Source organism: Amblyomma americanum, chromosome 6 (genome assembly GCF_052857255.1).
Source record: "Amblyomma americanum isolate KBUSLIRL-KWMA chromosome 6, ASM5285725v1, whole genome shotgun sequence".
Lineage (NCBI taxonomy): Eukaryota > Metazoa > Arthropoda > Arachnida > Ixodida > Ixodidae > Amblyomma > Amblyomma americanum.
This window is the reverse complement of record NC_135502.1, coordinates 2,584,136-2,600,442: the sequence shown is the minus strand read 5'-3', so window position 1 is coordinate 2,600,442 and position 16,307 is coordinate 2,584,136. Positions and strand designations below refer to the sequence as shown.

General features: G+C 46.4%; 1 protein-coding gene across 2 annotated transcripts in view; it reads right to left on the bottom strand.

The window, feature by feature from the left end:
* The window catches only part of LOC144136192 (venom metalloproteinase BumaMPs1-like), a 65,091-nt gene that overhangs the window by 26,888 nt on the left and 21,896 nt on the right, over positions 1 to 16,307 (bottom strand). For both annotated transcript variants that reach the window (XM_077668274.1, XM_077668273.1), the window contains exons 5-6: positions 13,506 to 13,592; positions 8,510 to 8,622 (exon numbers count right to left, since the gene is read on the bottom strand). In XM_077668274.1, coding sequence (XP_077524400.1) covers positions 8,510 to 8,622; positions 13,506 to 13,592 — 200 coding nt within the window. The remainder of the gene's footprint in view (positions 1 to 8,509; positions 8,623 to 13,505; positions 13,593 to 16,307) is intronic.

The window sequence follows — 16,307 nt, the reverse complement described above, 5'->3', positions numbered from 1 at the left end:
GACGAGCATGAACACGAAACAGTCTTGCTTTGGGCCATCCGCGCTGCGACGAATTTATAGCGTGCCTGTTGGACTGAACTTATTTGTTTGCGGCATCAAACTAAGCTACCGCGGGTCAACGTGAGTTACGTGTTTTGCGCGCTCCCGGGAGTTTGAGCCTACCGGCAAGCAGCTACGGCTGCAACGCCAACGGGGGAAGGGGGAAGGAGAGGGACGTGCTGTGACAGCAGTACTCCTTCCAGGAATACCAAAAGGGTGCGTCTTCCTCTAGGCTCGGGTGGACGGACATTACGGCGCAGCACCAAAAGCTAAGAGCGGGCTGCGGCATCCGGTTGTCCAAACAGGGGAAAGCGAACACCAAGCGTCATTGCATGGACACTGCGGCGGTGCGCTCCAACTCCGCTTCGGAACCGGCACTCGTCGAATCAAGCAGTGCAAACTGTAAGAAGTCTCGACCTCAAAATTTCAACCTCACTGAATGACGACCTCACACAACCTCAAACTCACGCGTGAGGTTGAGGACTGATTTGCTGACCTCCAGAGGTGGGCAACCTCATGAGGTTTCGACCTAATGAGGTCTAACTCAACCTCCAAATGACCTCAACCTCACATCTTGAGGTGAGGTTGAGGTGAGGTCGGCGACGGCTCGAAATTTTGTGAGTGAGGTCAGCAAATCAAATCTCAAACTCACGCGTGGGTTTGAGGTTGAGTGAGGTCTTCATTCAGTGAGGTCGAAATTTTGAGGTCGAGTCTTTTTGCAGTTATTGAGTCCAGTCCGACGCGTGCCGCTTCCGAAGAGGAGCTGGAGCGCACCACCGCAATGTTCATGCAATGACGCTTGGTGCTCGGTTTCCCGCGTCTAGGCAACCGGATGCCGCAGTCCGCTCCTAGGTTTTGGTGCTGCGCCGTAATGCACGTTGAGCCCGAGCCTACAGGAGGACCTCTGGCCTTCCCGGAATGGGTGCTGCTGTCACGGCACGCCACTCTCCCTCCCCGTTCCGCCGCTGGCGTAGCAGCCGTAGCTGCCTGCCGTCGTCTCAAACTTCCGAGAGCGCGCAAAGTGCATAAGTCACGTTGACCCGCGCTAGTTTTGTTTCATGCCGCAAACAAATAAGGTCAGTCCAACAGGCACGCAACAAATTCGTCGCAGCGTGCATTGCCACAAGCAAGATTGCTTCGTGTTCATGCTCGGAACCGGCGCTGATGCCACGGCTCTTGCCCGAGTAAAGGGAATCCTGCTGTACATTACAAGTTGACTTAACCGAAACTGGAGCAGTCGGCACCGGCGAGAGAATGTTTTTCAGGTGGTCCCTAACAAGGACGCCTGCTGATTTGATTAAAAAAGCACGAAGCCAGAAAATCCTGTATAACACCGTCGAAGCTTCTGATCGGAGTCTTCCTTCCCCTTTCGAATCTCACACTACTTCTGTATATTCTGTATATAGGTCGGCGCTTGAAGATTTTCCGCCATTATGCCGAAACACCACAGCAAGGGGCGAACGTGCCAGTATAGCGATGTTACAGGGGTAAAAAAATGCAAACCTATCATTGAAGTATGGTGATAGGGTAGCTGATTTCTTTTTTTTTAATCAAGATGTGTGAATAGAAATGATTACGTGCTGGCGCTGTGCTGCTGAGTCGCAGTTCCAAACATTCTAATATGACGTTTAATGCGGTGCACTGTTGTTCGCTTCTGTTTTTGTGTATGATTTTTGTTTGTATGTTTGTAATCGTTCTGTTTTCTTTTTCTTTTCTCATATGGGATCCGTTAGGTTCGTGACCTGCCTTGCAGACGACCAGGCACTGCCCGTTATCTTTCCTCTAAATATTTTTTTCTGAGACCAATCGTTCACCTTAAACGGTTTTGCAGAATGCTCACGTAGTGCTCGCAGGTAAAAAACGTCGAGGATGCCGGCGTAGCATTCATTAGCTCAGTTTTGAAGCAAAACAAGCGATTTACTTAAAGCAGCTTGAATGTCTCAAAGACTGGTTGACGCAATGGTACCCAGAATTCTGTTCAGGCGTATGAGTATTTAGGTGGTGTTTTTTTTTTTTTTCGTGTGTGTGTGTTTGGGGGGGGGGGGCGGGAGGGGGGCTCGGAAAAAGATATCGCTGCGGCGAAATTTGAGCGCAGAGCCGTGGTGCTCTTCACAGAGAAAGCGGTTGCCAGTTGTTTTGACCCGTGTGATTTTATTAGCCGGCACAGTGTTCGAAGACGTAATCTAGCCCTTTCTTGCAAAATGCCACGGGATCACCGAGTCATCGGAGAATTCCCAGGATTTCGAAACCATTACCATCGCACCCTAGAGGGAAGTGGCTGAAGCGGGGGAGGCTCTTGACCTCCCAGGAACATCAACATCATTGTCTTTAATTATTAGCTGCAGGTATTCCTGTTTTCCAGCATAATAATTTTCTTTGGCTGCTGGGTAATGTACAATAATAATAATTCTTTTTTATGGAAAGGAAATGGCGCAGTATCTGTCTCATATATCGTTGGACACCTGAACCGCGCCGTAAGGGAGGGGATAAAGGAGGAAGTGAAAGAAGAAATGAAGAAGTGCCGTAGTGGAGGGCTCCGGAAAATTTTCGACCACCTGGAGATCTTTAACGTGCACTGACATCACACAGCATACGGGCGCCTTAGCGTTTTTCCTCTATAAAAACGCAGCCGCCGCGGTCGTGTTCGAGCCCGGGAACTCCGGGTCAGTAGTCGCGCGCCCTAACCACTGAGCCACCGCGGCGGGTCGTAATGTACAATATTTAATTAATATTGTGGCAACTTTTAATTTGGTTACGGTATATCGGACTTCCCCGGGCTCATAAAGACATGTACACTATTAGCATCCTCATGATCACCGCCATCATCTCAAGGGTCAACGGCATGTGTCATTGCATGATCGTTGCAGTATGTCATACATGCTGGCACTTTTACCTGCTGAACAATCGGAATGTTTCACTACCTCCATTATCCCTTCCCTTACGGCGCGGTTCAGGTATCCAACGATATATGAGACAGATACTGCGCCATTTCCTTTCCCCCAGAACCAATTATTATTATTATTAACGTGGACCGGGTTGTGGGCACCCTTTGTAAGGTGTCATGCGCTCATGTGTAGTATACTGATGGATCAAAATCTGCACACTACGTCGGAAGTGCTGTGGTTCAAAATAATTGGGAAAAAACAGTACGGCTGCCTGAGTGCGCCTCCATTTTCATGGCAGAGTGTTATGCAGTCTCTGTGGCTGTACAAAAAAAAATTTAAATGAGAACATTGCGAATAGTATCATTTACACTGATTCTCTGAGTGTACTCACCCCACTTCACCATAAAAATACAGTTACACCACTAATTGGTGACATCATTCGTAACATAAGAAGAGCCACAACACAGGAACAAAGCATAAAATTTTGCTGGGTGCCAAGCCACATCGTTATCACAGGCAATGAGAAGGCGGATGCATGTGCTGCAAAAGCTCGGAAAAAAGAAATAAAGAAAGTGAACATTCCATACAAAGATGGCATGAAGCTGGTGCAGTATAAAATCAGATATAAATGGCAGTCTTAATGGAACACTGAAAGAAATAATAAACTACAGTTAGTAAAACCCATCATAGAAGAATGGAAGTAATGCTCACACCAAAAACGTTTCATCGAAGTTATTTTATGCCGTCTCTGTATTGGATACACACAACTAACACATAAGTTTTTAATGAAAAAAACAACACAGACCTTTATGTGAGAAATGTGGAGATGAGCTCACAGTAAATCATATCCTATTCTCTTGCAAACAATTCGAACGGGTAAGGAAAAAAAATAATTTACTGTATTTTACAATGAACGCATTCCCTTCAACCCCAATTTACATTTAGGAGATAATGCGCTTGTAAGAACATCTGTTTTAAGTTTTCTGAAAGACGCAGCGATATGAAAAAAAATATAATAGCAAAGAACTTTTAATTCTAAAAATTCTTACCCTCTGCTGTGACGCATTTTATGATACACCTCATCCATTTTGTCAGGCCTGAGAAGAAGATTGAGGTCTACATTCGATTTGTTGGGCTCCTCGAAGTCCATGTCAGGACAAGGACTTTCGCTGAGGACACCCAATTCTTGAAGTAAATTATACCATGTGTTTGGAGCATGATAGCCTCAGTTGCTTATGCGCCATGAAACCCAATACAATACAAATACTATACAAAAGAAGCCGCTCGCTTCTACACAGACATAGATACAACGCGCCTCTGTTTGTGTACTGCAGTCGCAGCGTTTCCTGAGTGACAAAATTCTTATCTACGCTGAGTCCTCTCGCTATGCCGGATAGAGCTAGAAAATCTGAATATACTGATATGCGTCTGCGTAGCCGCCGCATTAGAAATTACATCGACGACCAGTTTCTTTACATTCGCTATTCTCAAGTGTAAAAAGAGTATCGTGAATACCTCCTCCCCCTACCAATTTCTGGCAGACGGCGTAGTAGGTCTGTGTTTGTCAATTGCCGGTTAGTGCGTGAATGAGCGAGAGGCTTCCAATACGAACAAGTATATACGAAACAGGTTGATAAAGTACTCTCCACTGATAAAGTACTCTCCGACGTACTGGTGGTCACCGCGTATGGGACACCCCTGCCCGCAGGCCATAGACTCTTCGAGGGTTCATCCCAAATTATAAGCTTCTCCTATTGCGTGTACATCAATAGTGTCTGCACACACCTTATTGAATAATACCATCACCAATTTGTCTTTCCTGTCAAACAGGTTTCTTAGAATTGTTTTCAACTGAAAAACTTAATCGCTTTTTGTCTTTTTTGTTTTCTGAGGTCGAGCAGCCGACCTCAACCTCACAATTTGAGGTTGAGGTGTGGTTGAGTGAGGTCGGCAGTGACCTCAGGAAAGGTGAGGTGAGGGCGTCTCAGGAGACCTCAACTGATGAGGTTGAGGCTGAGTGAGGTAGGCAAATTCTTTTTGAGGTTGAGGTGAGGTTGAAATTTTTGAAATCAAATGCCCACCTCTGCTGACCTCACTCACAAAATTTCGAGCTGTCTCCGACCTCGCCTCACGGCGTGAGGTTGAGGACATTTTTAGGTTGAGGTCGACCTCATGAGGTCGAAACCTCATGAGGTTGCCCACCTCTGCTTACATACGCCGGCGTCGTCGCCAGACCTCGGCAGGCTGCCTACCCTTTGCCTCCAGTAGCTGTGCGAGTGACGGCTCCGTATCTTCGAGCGGCTCCGCGAGTCAGAAAATCATTGCCGTACCACCGACTGGCCTATTTGCTGCACCAATTGCGGCTTTCCTGCTCATATGGCACGGCTTTGCAGTCGTTGTTTCCCAGTATCAACACCAAATCAAGCTCCCGCGTACTTGTCTTCTACGAGTCAGTACTCCGGGCCTGCTGACCCGCCGTCGCGTCGTCCCTCTTCCCCGGACCGTTCGGCCCTCTCTAGACACTGTTCATCTACGCCGAGACGCCACTCCTGGCGCCAAAGGCGGCCAGGAAAGTTTCGGTTTGTTATGGCGCTTCGCGTCTATGAGCTTTACGTGCCCCGTGGTTTTGTTTTTGACGCGCCTAGATTTACAAGCGCCGAACAGCAGAGGAACTCCAAGTGCCGCTTCAAGTGCTAGTTAACCTTTAAAGGAGCCTGTTAAGGCTGGTCAGATGATCACCATGGTCGATGAAAAACTATGATGCCACTATGTTCGGTGATCATACAAGGCAGCTAGCAGTATAAAGAGCACTTGTGTCTTCGTACGCTCGTCAGCGAAACGTCCCCGCTTGTGCCAGTGAACTTCGAGCTAATTAACGGAAATCGGTTATTAGGAACGAGAGACAAAAACAAGGCAGTTAAGAAAAAGAGATTTGGAACCTGCAGAGACCGTGACTCCGCTCTCCTCCAACACGTTTGTTTGCGGCTCCATTCAATAGCTTCGGCAGTTGGGCGGAGCTCTTCTATTTGAGCTCTCGTCTAATTTAATCCATTCACAGTACACATCTCAACGCACATGCAAATGAGCGAGAAAGCTACATCCAGTGGACTCCGTACCTCCAGAAACGCGCCCAACCCGTTGAAGTGTCGTGCGTCGGCTTTACTCTCAATGAAAGCCACCAACTTTAAACGCGAGCGCCCTTGAGCACCCATCCGTTTTTTGCGGGGAAAAAAAACTGGTCGTTGCAACCGTGGGAAACCTCCTCGACGCCGCCTGCTGCACCGTGCAATGGCGCCGTTCTAGGAATCACTATCCATTGGCCCCAAAGCCTCGGACAGCCTCTGATGCGCGCGACGCGCCGACCTTGTCCTCGCCCCTCGCGACTCCCCGCACTGGGGTTACATTAATTAGCAACGGCTGCTCACGTCGGAAAGGGGGGAAACGACCCGCCAGCGCCTAACCTAACCGTGCTCCCTCAAAAGCATCGCACGCTCTGCGGGGCTGAGGTCGCTGAAATACAGGCTGGAGTTTTGCTAGAAATTCGTTGTCGGGTTCGGGAACGGGAACGCTGGCAAGACACCGGTGCAAACGTAAACGAAGCGATGGTAGCGACCCCTGATAGATGCCTTCAACGTGCGGCGGCGGTCGTTTCCATTTTGGCTGCTGCTAGACCGCACCGCTAGCCGTCAGAAATCGCGGAGTCTGCTTTTGCGTTTCACGTCACTCCGTCCTATGACGTCATAAGAGGGCGCCGAGTTTGAATAGGAGAGACGGGAAAAACTTTTTCAACTTCGCATCCAAATTTCTTTGAAATAAATGCATCTTCCGCTCTCGGAGAATCGGCGACAAAGCCATGAAATGCCGAACTCTCAGATTTTGCTAACCAAAAAAAATTGATAGAGTTCTCACTGTCCATTTCACGACCGGCTGCAAATCTAATTGAAACTACGCGCCTAACTCTAAACGGTAAAAAGTTCCAAAAGAGGGCAAATGCGGGCTGGTTGGCACATATTTGAAGAACTATACAAAACAGCGCCACGGAAGACGAGAAGACGAGCGCAGATTCAGCCCTGGTGTTTGTCCTTCTCCTGTCTCGTCTTCCGTAGCGCTGTTTTATCTAGTTAAAAAGTTATTTATCAGAAATTAGTTGACCGGCTTACTACTCAAGACAGCTCACTGGCTTTTCGGTGTCCGCCAACACTGCTGTCGGCCGGTGTCTGCCAAATGCCAACACTGCCAACCTTTCTGACCACACCTCCAAGGGGTAATCAACTGTCCGAGACGGGCATAAGAATACTGGCAGATTCTTATGGGCGTTCCCCTTACGATGGCAAAAGCGAGGACAGTCATTTGTATTTTTAACTGGCAAAGATGGTCTGGTCAGAGCTGATGGCTGCACCGACCTGTGTTCACATTTCGGGGCTCCCCAAAAATTTCGTAGTCTCGGCTGATCTACTGCACTTTACGACTAGGACTGTGCACAAACTAGGGTTATTGTTCTAGTTTTCCTGGATGAGAGTTGACATGCCTTAATTTTTTTTTCTCTTGCAACTAGTCACGTTACGTACACGGCTTAACCATGTTTTCTCATTGTCTTTTCAAATATTTTCAGATATTCAGCCTGCCGCTGTGCTCTGTGCGGCTGCCATTGGCGCAGTTCCTGTGGTACCTGTGGTAACTCTCGCCACTTTTGTTCTAATGGAAGCTTTTGTAAAAGCAGTTCATTGCTCGTAAGTGTAGTTTAACAAAATATATCCACCTTGATAAATGTCACGCTCATTACTGCCACTCCATGACGCCTAGACGGCGTGTTAGTCACTTTGCTGATTTAGTGGCAGAGAGTTACTATATTAACGTTATTTCGTATCCTCGAAGTTAGTGTTTACAGGCGTCGTTTACCATGAGAAAAGACAACCATATGGAAAAATTAGGTTTTAATTTATTTTGATGTTTATTTCATCGCCACACCCCGGTATTGGTTTATTTCGGGAAGGAGCTTTCAATTGACGCCAAAAAGTATAGTTGATGAAAGTCGGGAAAAGTCATCTTTCTTTCTCGGCTTTTAATCAGTTTCAATGAAGCAAACGTTTTGTATCGGGTATAAAGGAGATCAATTCATGTTTCTGAGCTTTCGCAGCGAAAAACGTTGCATTTCTGCAGCCAATCGTTCAGCTCTGCAAATGTAGAACACGCCAAATGCTGATGGCAGGTTTGGTCAGAATCTCGTGAAGGATTTATGATCGCCGAGCTTGTTTTTACGTCAGTGTTAGTCAACTACATACTTAACAAGCAATTCCACAGAACTGGCTAGTACATCTAAATGTATGTGTATTACGAGTAAACGGGGCATCTGCTTGGATCATCAATGTTTTCTGTCAGGCTAAAACCATCTGCGCTATATATAAGGGAAGTTTGACGCCAATAATTCCTCGAAGTGCGCACAACACCGAAACATCCTGAAGCAGTAATTGATGCAGGCAGAAATTCTACATGAAGAAGTAGTGCTGAAGAAGTACAAGCCAGTTTCGTTCGTTAAGTGTTACAGTACTTTTGAGTAGCATCGAAGCAACCCCGGCTCTACTCACGAATGCTATGAGGACGGCGATATACTGCACAAGCTCTTCCTTTTCTGCCTTGAAAGCATTAAAGAATGTTGAATCCACAGCAATACGAGTCTCACAGGTGGAATTTATTGGGTCTGGAAAGGAAAATTCATTAGCAAGTGAAAAATTCGTATTCATTTCTCTATTAGCTACGATAAAGTTTTGTTTTCTTATGCTGTGGTGAATAACAAATGGATCCAGACAGGGCGACATAAATTTATTGAAATTCCGCTTTATAATAGTTTTTCGCAACCTCTGACTAGAATAAGCTACCACAATTGCGTTATTTCACGTTACTCGTTAGCGGCACGGGTAGTGTTGGGTGAAAGGAAATGGCGAACGCCCCCGCCGAGCGGACACCAGCCGCGGCCACCAGTTTGCAAGGCATCATCACGCCGGAGCAGCGGGAGCCGAGTAGAGAGTTGTTGCGGCCTAAAATCGGGCACTTTCATGGCACGAAACTCCACGACAAACAGCGATCGCCTGCAAATAAGCGCTTCTTGTCGCCAAGATAGCGCAGTGCGTGTATTCTGCAATAATTCCTTTTCCAGTTCTTTATTTTCCCTCTCTGCAGTTCTCGCATTCGCTTTGGATGCCAGAAACAGGCACCGACGCTGCATAAAAGTTTTGCTATCTCCGCTACCGTCAAAGGTGGCGGTTCCCGCTGAAACACAAGACAGTCGATCGTAACAAAACCGCTCTAGAATATAGCTCTGTGATGGAGTTCTTAGCTGCTTATTTGTGCTCTGCAGGGCCGCAATAGGACGCAAAACTCTGCCACCAGTAGTAACGTCTCTATCTTAAAGCTGTCTAAAGCCACCCTGTGGCTGCGTCGCCACGCTGCCACGTGGTTGGTCACGTGGTGAAGAGCAGCTGCCAGCAGCTGTCACGTGGTTGGTCACGTGACCAAGTTCCACTCAACCAGCTGTAGCTATCGCGTAACTCTAGGTTTAATCTAAGCTAAACCACCGCCAATTTTTTTAATGGACTCAGTCTCGGAACTTTACAAACAAATGTTGTAGTAAGGAAATAAAGCAAGCGAAGTTAAACTACCACAAAAAGTTATTCACGCGTGTTTCCAACAACCTCAGGAAAATTTGGCAAGAGATCAGAGACCTTATGCACTACAGCTCCCACACATGGATTGCCCATGTTTCCTCACCACAAAGAAACCTTATTGATGATGAACCTGCCGATCTATTCTATAAACATTTTGTACACAGCGGAAAATTTAGTTCTACTTGCCCGCCTGGACAAATGTTACCCTACCCAAACCTGCTGTACGGAACTCATTAGCAATGTCGCCGACTGGACTGCTTGAATTTGCAGAACTCATATGTATAGCGCAAAAAGAAAGGACAAGACAGAAGCGCTAATCTTGACAGCAATATAGCGGCTGGATTCGATGCTATTAAGTCAATTCCTATAAAATATATTTCCAATCTAATCACCAGCATTCTAATCCATATTATTATTAGTATGCCTCAGACTGGAATATTTCCAGATGCGCTCAAAATAGCAAGAGTGTGCCCAATTTTTAAGCGTAGGACTTATCTCTAAGTCAGTAACTTCCGTCGAATATTATCGCTCCCAGTCTTATCAAAAGTTTTCAAAGGTACCATAACCATACAGCTGGAAGATTTTATATCAAAATATAACATTATCTATGAGGCACAATGCGGATTCCAAAAATAAAGTCAAATGAACTGGCATTATTGAACAATACACATTACAAGTAATGACGCAAAAATTTTTGGATGCATAGTTGCTAGGTATCTTATATAGCAATACTCATGTCAACCGTCTCAGCCGGGCAGTTGGCTGTCTCGATAATAAAAATGTTCGGCCAACACTACCTCATGGTTCGACTTAAGGGCGTTACCTACGGGAGCTTCAATTGTTTACATTGCTTTGCTCAGCAAAAGGGGAGAAGACACAAGCAACGCCATCTACCACATAGATTTTGCACTACTGTTGCGATTTACAGCCACCTTCGCTATATCCGGTATATTTCCTTGTTATATCAGTTCATTAATTTTATAAACGTGTGCATCACAACACGACGAATCGTTTGACACCATCCAGGACCCCCTGCCACAAACGGCTTAGCCGTAATGGCCGTCTGAAGGTCCTCGGAGTGCATGGTTTGGAGGAGGAAACGTTGTTGCTGCGAATACCACATATACTTCGGGCTTCATCTCAATTAGTAATTTTATCCTCAGGAACATGCCAAGTCATCTCACATCACTTCGAACATTTTGTGTCAAATGGGTGGCCCCCAATGTTATGCAAATGGTGGTCAAATTAGGGGGGTTCTCATTTCAATAGCTGCTCTGCTGGCACATATATACCGGATCGAAAGAACACGCATCAATTGAGGCGCTAGGCGCCCACTGTTGCTATGTGATACATTGTGGTCACTTGGTAACTGCTTTTGTCAATTTGCCTTCATTGCAGGCGGACGCGCCCTTGACAACCGTAAGTAGCAAAAGCTAACGCTCTTAAAAACTTCGTTCCTCTCTGGTTAAAAAAAAAAAAAATCTTGTAATACACTCTGTTCTACACTAGGCTCTATTTCTACGCAGTGGCCTGGGGAACTACAGCAGCTCAGAAACGTGCTAACTTCATTAAAGAAGAAAACTTTTGAGAACGTTTGAAAACGTTTGAAAACCTCTCTGGTTAACCTCATTTTCCAACAGGTCCGATATTTTCAAAAAATTTCATCAATGTAAACAGGCCTATTATTATAAATCATTACAGAACATAGAGTAGGTTTTTTATAACTACAAATTCAAAGCCAAGTTCATAGTTATCTCTTCGTAGAGGACTCAGAGGGCACCTGTGTTGAGTCACAAGAACAAACTATGGCCGGCAACATACATACTGCCGGATAACTTTTTGTTGAATTGTGTTAATGTTTTAGTAAATTCTAACAAACAACTGACCAAAAAGTTTCTTAAAGCCCAATAGCTCAAATGACATTGCATTTGTATAGTTTCATATTGTTCACTCTGCTTTCTTGCACCTGAAAATGTATATATTGTAAGCACTTTTCGTGAACTTCATCCACATCTGTGATTGTCCGTCATCGTCCTTCGCTTCACGTGAACTTCATCCTCATTTGTGAATCATCATCATCAAATCTCGTTCGTTGGTTTTGCTCTTCGACGCCATTGTTGGCAGTGCCAATAAAAGCTCGGACGCCCATCTTACAATAAATTTTTTTATATATAATTGCTGGTAGTGCCACCAAGTACCAGATTTTGAAAACATCGCCGGCTGCAGGATTTTGATTCCGTCTTTATTTTTAAATGTGTGTAATTATTGTCTGATGCTTGGTTATTGCAAAACAATGAGCAATTGCTGCAATTTCTTATTGCAGATTTTTTTACTTTTCTGACCTTGCTTAACTCAATTGCCTGTGAGCAAATTTGTGTGTTTAGGATTTTTATTTGCGTTTTCAAGTGTTCTTGTGAATGCTGTTCTGGCATGTTTGTTTACCTGCTCGCCGAAGCTCACCCGAAGCGAAAGCCTTTGTCGGGCAATGCAGCCTTTAGCTTTCGCTCCGGCTGTCTGTAATGAAAGCGAACAAATAAATACAGAGTATCGATCGTGGCAGGTTTCCACCATGATGAGGCCTTTACTATATCCAACAGTGAGGATCACGTCCGGTGTATCCTAATGATGATTTCCTTTTACTCTGTTTGGTTTATGGTTTTTGGGGTTTAACACCCCAAAGCGACTCAGGTTATGAGGGCTTCGAGAGACTCTCTTTCATTCGTGCCAAGCATAACCCGTGGGTTCGATGCCGGCCGCCACTGACGCATTTCGTTAGAGGTGAAATGTTAAGAGGCCCGTGCACTTTGCAATGACAGTGCAAGTTAAAGCACCCAGGTGTTCCAAATTATCTGGAGTCCTCTACAGGAGTCCTTCGTATCCTGAGTCACTTTCGGACATTAAACTTAATGAGCCATAAACCATAAAACCTATATCATGCGCGGACTTGTCAACAGGTGGGGTGGCGCTTGATAAAGTGATGAAAGGTAGGAAAGTATAGAACAGGAATGGAATTCGAAAATCCAGGTCAAGCAGTCAAGCATTCCCGCATGGCTCCCTCATCACAGACGATAAATTTGCTAGCGGCGCTGCTAGGACCTACGCTTACGTCGGGTACTAAACCGAAGGAACCCACTAGTGCAGATCACAAGGGAATCAAGTGCGACGACTGCGACGCTGCAGGTACACGCCCGGTTGCATGCGAAATGCTGCGAGCAAAGATCACTCTTAGTGTCGCCGTTTCAACACGTGGTTTTTATTTTGTTAAACTTAACTACATGATAAAAGTCAGCCTAGCAGGTCTAGGTGACCAACATCCTCTTCTTTACCTGAATTATAGCAAACTAATATTAGCCCGCTTGTTCGTTTTTTTTTGTTCTTGTATTGTGCAAGTGCTTTTTTCTAGTGGTTCTGTGCCTTGTATTGTGCCTTGTGCCTATTTTGCTTTTCTAAGTATGCAACTTCTGAACTTGGAATCAACATCGTGCGTTCTATGAGATATAATATTATAGTCAGTATTAGTCCCCTGCCAGACGGCTGACATGAGTAACGGTATTAAAAGGAACGATATTTCTCGTTTTCTTAGCCTCGAAAGACAAATGCAAGTATCTAAATGTAGCGTTTTTTATTGTATATTACCAATTATCTTCTCAGCCATGGTGCATGTTTTTAGACGGAGCAAATTTATCAACAAGGCTCCTCATTTTACCCTCTTTGGTAATTCACATCCTCCGTTAAAATACAGTTAAAAGGCCATATAGCTACCAGGCTTCAGCACCAGTCTCAAATTTTGTGACGTTTATGTTACGCTGTTACTGCCAGTGTTAATGTAATCGTGTTTCGAGGCTCCGCTTTACTCCAGGACGAAAAGAGTTACGATACTAATAACTTTCTATTTGCATTATAAGAGCAATCAACTTACAGGGACCCGTTCCAGATCTTCCTTCTGGGTTATTTTTAGCCCTAGTTTGCTTGTCAGTCAAAGCCATGCTCAAACCAGCACCGGTACCTGTGAAAGAACAAAGAAAGGCTTTTGCCGAAATGGGCGCCAACATCGCATATGCGGGTACCCCAGTCAATTAGCTAGCTTCGAAATGCGATTTTCAAAATTAGCACCTTTCCACCAATTCCACAGCAGGATTAGTATGTCGTACACAGTACAGTGCTCGTTTTGGTGACATTCCTCCGTGTCTCACGTAAAGTGCATCTTTTCTGATTATCCATGGCACGTACGGCGTCGTGACGTGCGTGAAAGGACTTGGTCTTCGACGTTAATGCACATTCGAGGACCAGTCCGAAGTCCACTGCGCGGATCATAAGAGGGCTCAGGCCTTCCATGTAACCATGAAAAGCATGACCTCCATGACTGTAATTGTCGATGCCGGCTGCCTGACCGTGAGCACTGAATTTGTTCCTATCATTCCTATGGTCCGCAAGTTACCACCTTGGCCTGCCTCTTTCCGCCCTCATAGGTGACCAATGGGGCCCTCGTCAAAGTCTTCAACGTATGGCAAGGCGCTCCCCGTCACCGTTGGTCAGATGAGTTCCCGGCGTAGAGTCCTACCGGGACACGCTACGTAACAATACAGACGGCTGCGTGGAACGCCGTTCCCAACCACCTGCGGGTCGGTGGCAAACGCGGAACCTTTGACTACATGGGTATGCAGCAGGTCCGCTAGTGGTGCGGCTACCCATGCCACTTCAGTATGGCGCATTTTTGTAGTCGTTGTGGCGTCCATGGTCACCATGCTGATAGCACTTCTTTGCCGGTGATGCAGAGACGACCACTCCACTGTAGCATGTCCTTGTGCCGTTCGTACTCGGACGCAGCCGCTAGCTCCTTTGACAGCTGCAACGCCGGACCCCACAGGCAAGGCTGACACAACTCTGAGCCCATCTTGGCAGCCATACGCAGCGCCAGGGCCTTCTGGGTAAGCCGACGCTTCAGCGATAACCTGTGAAGAGGACATGGACGCTAGAAAGGGTGCCTACACTGGTACTAGGCAGATTCCAGCTCGTTCCAAAGCGGCGCCTATGATGACGTGGTTTTGCAGACACCTGCGGATGCCAGCTCTTTCCTTCTGTGCCCCGCTGCTTCCTGCTGCTAGTATCCCAATATCTTACTCGGTTGCTACGACTCCCCAGCGAATACATTGCCGTCTTAACCTCTACGTACATAACTCATGCAGTTCTTCCAGGACACACAGACGAACTAGCGCCCACAGGCATATATTTCTGCTTTCTACGCCACGGCGGCAGCATTCGAGCGCAGTATATAACGTGTTGACCCCAACCTTAGGAAATCGGAGAACAGCTTGGTGAACGCCATGAGCTCATTGTTGCAGCGGCTCGTGCCTCCTGAGCGCTTGAGGAGGGCAACCTCGTGGTTGTCTTCCACGTCTTGATCTCTGCGGCCCTTACGTGATTTGACGTGGGGCTTTGAATGGAGTGTCCTCCCCACGAAGTAAAGCCTGCAGAGCTGGGGCGCTGCTACCCCTTCGCAGTGCTGGAACTGCCCGCACCCAGAAAGCAGCCGGCACGCGATTCTTGAATGTGGCATGTTCTTGACATGCCGGATTTCGAAGCATGAGAGTGCCTCCGCTCTCGTCGTCTGGGCACTGCCCTGTCGATCACTTTGCCCGCTGCGGCTTTTGCTTTTTGAGGCAACCGCTGTGAAACTGTCGCCTGGGGAGACCAGCGGCATGCTCTACACAAAAATTTAGAGAGCACTTAATCGCTGATTGCGTGTGGCAATGTGACAGCACCGCTTTGCGTCCGTCAACGAGCTTGCGATACGGGTCCGAGCCACAACCATAGACACCCTCGCATTTGTAGGTCAACGTTTCGAGTGCCGTTTGAGACGGACTCACGTTACGGCTTGCGAATCTGTGCTACATCTCGAGCAGATTCGAACGCAACCGGCCCCGCACTTGAGCGACAATTTGGGAAATCACAACCTTTGAGCCCAAAGCACATCACTGCACAAGCTGGATGGTCCCTCTAGGAAGACTTCAATGTAGGAAGGGACGCTGTGTAATGTCTGAACAACAACGAGTCGTCTCGCGACATTCCAACGCATTGTACTAAGTTTTAATTGTATTCTAATTGTACCCTACTCGTTTGTTGTTGTTAGAAACGGGTTCTTCGAGATTTGTCAGATTTTACATTGGTATAAACCGAAAGAATAGTCTCGGACTGCTCTCTGCGAAACTTGGACCAAAGTTGGAAGGCCGAAGCACCAATGTCGCAGCGAGCGGAGTACAGTCCCGAAAAGCGCTTATCAAGCTTTGCCAAAGCCCCGAAGGTTGATCCAACGTAAAGACTACTTTTTCTGAGATATTTTCCTCATTCTGAACAAGATATTGGTAGCTATGAAGTCTAAGGTTGGACGAAATCTCGTCTGGTCGGGTAGTAGCGTCATATTCGGGTAGTAGCGTCACGTGGTTTATTGACACAAGCCTTTGGTCGGCGATTCAAGTATTTTTGTTTTCCTATATTGGTAGCGAACAAGGATCTTATATTACCGCTTTTGCTGTGCAGCTCCTGCGCACCCCGGTTTCCCCGAAAGTCGAGAATGTGCGCGTAGGCCGAAATGAATGCGGTCATTTTCGAAAACACCTTGGAAAATTGTGTGCAGCAACGGAACGAGTACAAAGGAAGAACGACACGGACGAGTTTTGAAAATAAATGTAATACAAGGTTAGAAAAACTAGAAAATTTACCA